Source organism: Panicum virgatum, chromosome 7K (genome assembly GCF_016808335.1).
Source record: "Panicum virgatum strain AP13 chromosome 7K, P.virgatum_v5, whole genome shotgun sequence".
Lineage (NCBI taxonomy): Eukaryota > Viridiplantae > Streptophyta > Magnoliopsida > Poales > Poaceae > Panicum > Panicum virgatum.
In genome coordinates, this window is record NC_053142.1 from 89,283 (window position 1) to 93,271 (window position 3,989).

General features: G+C 52.1%; 1 protein-coding gene across 1 annotated transcript; it reads right to left on the reverse strand.

Moving 5' to 3' along the window:
- Nucleotides 1-2,150: 2,150 nt before the first annotated feature.
- LOC120642837 (xylanase inhibitor protein 1-like) lies at nucleotides 2,151-3,526 on the reverse strand. Its single transcript, XM_039919451.1, has one exon. The coding sequence runs from the start codon at nucleotides 3,511-3,513 to the stop codon at nucleotides 2,503-2,505; it is 1,011 nt and encodes a 336-aa protein (XP_039775385.1). The 5' UTR covers nucleotides 3,514-3,526; the 3' UTR covers nucleotides 2,151-2,502.
- Nucleotides 3,527-3,989: the final 463 nt, after the last annotated feature.

The window sequence follows — 3,989 nt, forward strand, 5'->3', positions numbered from 1 at the left end:
TTCCACGACGTGATGGATCCAGGCGCCAACGAAGTGTACCAACCGAACGCGGATCCGGTCAGCGACAGAGAGAAGAGCCGAATCTTCATGTGCTCGGCAACAGCTACCACGCCGAGCTGAGCAGTGTATCGGCTGATGTGTTCTACCATGCTGGTGTTGTCGCTGCCGCTGAATTTGGAGAATTCAGGTACCTTGAACTTCGGCGGCGGTGGTAGCTGATCGTACGCGTATGGATATGGCTTCGAGTACGTGACCATCCCTTTCTTTGGGGAGATGCCAAACTGATTCTTCAAGATTTCAGCCAGTTGATCTTGGAAACTTGTTATTCCCGGGCCGAAAGCTTGCGTGGCCTGGTTGTGAGAAACTGGCCCTGTTCCGTACTGGCTCTGCCAAGCCAGTAGCTCCTGATCGGCAGGTTTGTCCTTGCCACTCGTGGTGCATGTGTCGGCACCAGTTGACTTGGCCGGCTGTTGCCTGCGGTATGGCTCCTCTTCAGCCCGTAAAGGCCTATAGAGGAACTGACATGTGAATCCTTCTGGTATGAAGGCCGGCGGCTCCTCGTAGTAAGTCGGCCTGTCATGTTGATCTTGTGGCGCGTAGAGGATGAATTTTGCCTTCATCCCTTCAGGAGCACTAATCTGAGGGACTTGCAGTGGCCGTGTGTAGAATCTTTTTTCACCCACACGAGGGTTTATTGCCAAGACGATGTCTTGGTTGTACTCACCGGCCAGAACAGACTTGACCACGCGGGCCACCACATTGTCCATGGAGTTGAGGATCACTTCGGTATGGCGGAGAAGAGCATGATGGATCATTTAGTTGATCTCATGCCGAAGTGCTTGATTGCATTCCTCCGATGGGACGGAGAGGTCGATCCCGCTGAGAGCCGATTTGGGATCTCCCACGAGCCTGACCCCACCATTGCGGGTCCACACGAAGTGGACCAGCAATTTCTTGGCCAAGTCCTCCATGACCAGGTCAAATTTGCGCTTGTGCTCGGGGGTGAGGTCTTCCATCGTCGGTGGGCCGGTCTTACCCTCGGGGAGGAAGGTACCGTCGGCCTGCTCGCCGGCTTTGGATGTCGACGGAGCTTGAGGCATGATGCAGTTCATTGACAATGGTCCCACCGGATGTGCCAGAAACGTGTTGCCGTGGGAAAATAATGGGTCGAAGATCCGACAAGCGACACGTCGATGAGCCAGGAGATCGCGCTGCTGCTGTCCTCGTCTCTCCTAGTGCGGCTCGTGCTGGTGAACTGGTGGTTTAGGGCGTGCCACCTGGCTTGACCTGCAGCCAGGAAGGGGTGAGATGCGGTTTCCTTTCTCCTGCTTTCCCTGCATTGTACAAGAGTAAACGTTAAATTCGTGCCGGATTGCTCGGATCGGCACTTGTCAACCCCTGTGTTTTGCATCGGCTAAGATTAGCAGATCTGGGGGACTTCCACAGTTATATCGGCACGTTCTGCGATTGCAGATGCATCCAAAATATAACAATAAATAAACATAAAATAGGTTGAATCTAGAGATAAAGCCTGCTCTTGAACATGATATAGGTAAATCTATTCATCTAGATTGGTTCTTGCTACGCATGATAGAAAACAAATATAAACATGCATGAACATAACCTAGGCTCTCCAAAGAAATCTATCTACACGAATAGATCTAATCTAAGACATATCAGGCAGAGTGTTCGGCACACATTAAATCATCGGCAAGTTGCAGGCACGTGTTGCAGCGACACGTCGTGGATTGTAACAAGCGGCCGAGTAAAGCGTTACAAATAGGCATAACTAAACGATCTATTAAGCATGGAAGAACAGATACAAAAGCAGATTGTAAAGCATGCAAAGTGACCAGGATAAATAGCAGATCTTGCCATCAAAAACGCTTCAGTACAAGATCTACCGGGGTATAAGGCCGGAGTCATGCTGCTTTAACGATAGAATCGTTAAAGCAGCATGACGCTTACCTTGAGAGAAAACCCTAAGAGATTAGGGGTGGCGATGCGCCGTGTGTGTTGGAGACAACCGCTGCTGAGGGAACGAATGTCGTTAATTTTATTTATAGGGTATGTGTACATATTTATAGTTCAGAGACTTTCCATGAATGCTAACAAACCCTAACTCAAGCGAATGCTAAATCTCTAACTAAACTAATGGATACACATGGAGCCCAATCGGCTCCTTCACACAGATACACGGAGCCCAGCTGGCTCCTTTGCACGCGCGCGGGCTGCAATCATCTTTTCCTTGGCAACCAAAATCAGCCCAGCAGACAGTCTTGACCCAATTACATGGCGGTTAAATCTTGGCGATGACAATTCCCTACAGCGTCACATCCATGAAAATTCATCAGCCTTATTTGGCCAGCTAGTGGATTTTTTATTCCATTGACTAGCTGCAATCGCAGAACATGAAAGCAACTGCAGTAGTCCATACAGTAATATACTATTATTGGTGCCCATATATATATATATATATATATAGTGAAATAAATTAATTAATTAAACACAGCCGCCATAAGAGCATGACGCCCAGCCCTTGACGGCGGTGCTGTATCCGGTCCTGCTGTCGGTGAACCTGTCCCAGATCATGATCCCGCCATAGTTGTCCGCCTTCTGCACCTTGGGCAGCAGGTCGTAGTAGAGGTACTTGAGGTACACCTCCACGGGCGGCGGCGCCCCATCCGGCACGCCGCTCTCGGCCGCGGCCAGCCCCACGTAGAGCTGGCTCCCGGGGTACCTCGCCGTCCACTTCTCCCACTCCTCCACGACGCCGTCGACCCCGCCATTCTTGTACGAGCACCGCTCCTCCTCGTCGCCGTAGAAGCGGACGTGGATGCGCTCGAACAGCCCAGTCTCCAGCGCGCGCTCGAGGCGGCGGTCCGGGAACGCGCAGCGCGGCGTGGCCGTGAGCCGCACGTGCTTGGCCGTGGCGTGGTAGTACATGCTGTTGAAGTAGTCGAGGCGGCGCGCGAGCTCGTCGTAGTTATCCGGCGCGCCATGGTCGACGTAGAAGTCGACTCCGTCGACCGCCGCGTCGCCGAAGGGGCGGAACACGTCGCCGCTGCCGCCCCCGAGGTACGCGTTCCAGAGGTGGTTCGCGACGGCCTCCGGCGACGCCGAGGACGGGAGGGAGTAGTGGGTGCCCCCGCCGCCGATGGAGAGGAACACCGGGATGCCCTTGGACTGGCAGTGCTTGATGTCAGCGCCGATGCCGTGGAGCGGGTGGCCCGAGAGGTCGGTCCAGTATTTGCCGTGGCCGAAGACGCTGAAGGAGATGACCACGGTGTTGTACAGGCCGGTGTCGCAGGCCTCGCGCAGGGTGCCCTCGTCCTTGTTCCGGCCCCAGAACACCGTCAGCTCGCCGGTCCGCTTGGCCTCGGCAGCCGTGGCAGCGAGGCACAACAAGCAAGCGAGGGCGAGGAGGAGCAGCCATGAACGGTGGCGTTGGAAGGCCATGATGAGATGAGACTGCAGTGAGATGGTTCTTGTTCTCGATCGATAGATAGACATTGCTTGCAGCAGGGACAGATATATATACAGAGAGAGTGAGACTGTGATGTGAGAGGGGTTTGGAATCTTTTAATAGATGATGGCGCTTGCAGCGCACGAGTTGGATTGGGCTACGTGCAAGTGTTTGGTCGTTTCTTGTGTGTCGTCGACGGAATGCTTGAGGAACAGGGGGCTGCTGGGGAGCATGGAAAACAGGGGAAGGAACGAAATAAGTTCCTTCCTACGGATGCATGCTAGAGACGTGACGTGAATTGTTTTTTATATCATTTCAAACAATATTTTTTAAAGTTGAGTCATTTCTTATGAAATCTTGTGAAGCCGAGCGATCTTCTTGTGAATGCGAACATTTGTTTAGTTTAGGACATTTGCTTCTGAAGCAGAACAATAAGATCATCTTGAATATTTTTTATGACAACGAATAATTTTCTTGTGAATCTAAATTTTCCCATGAAGCCAAACATTTTTTTTTTAAAATA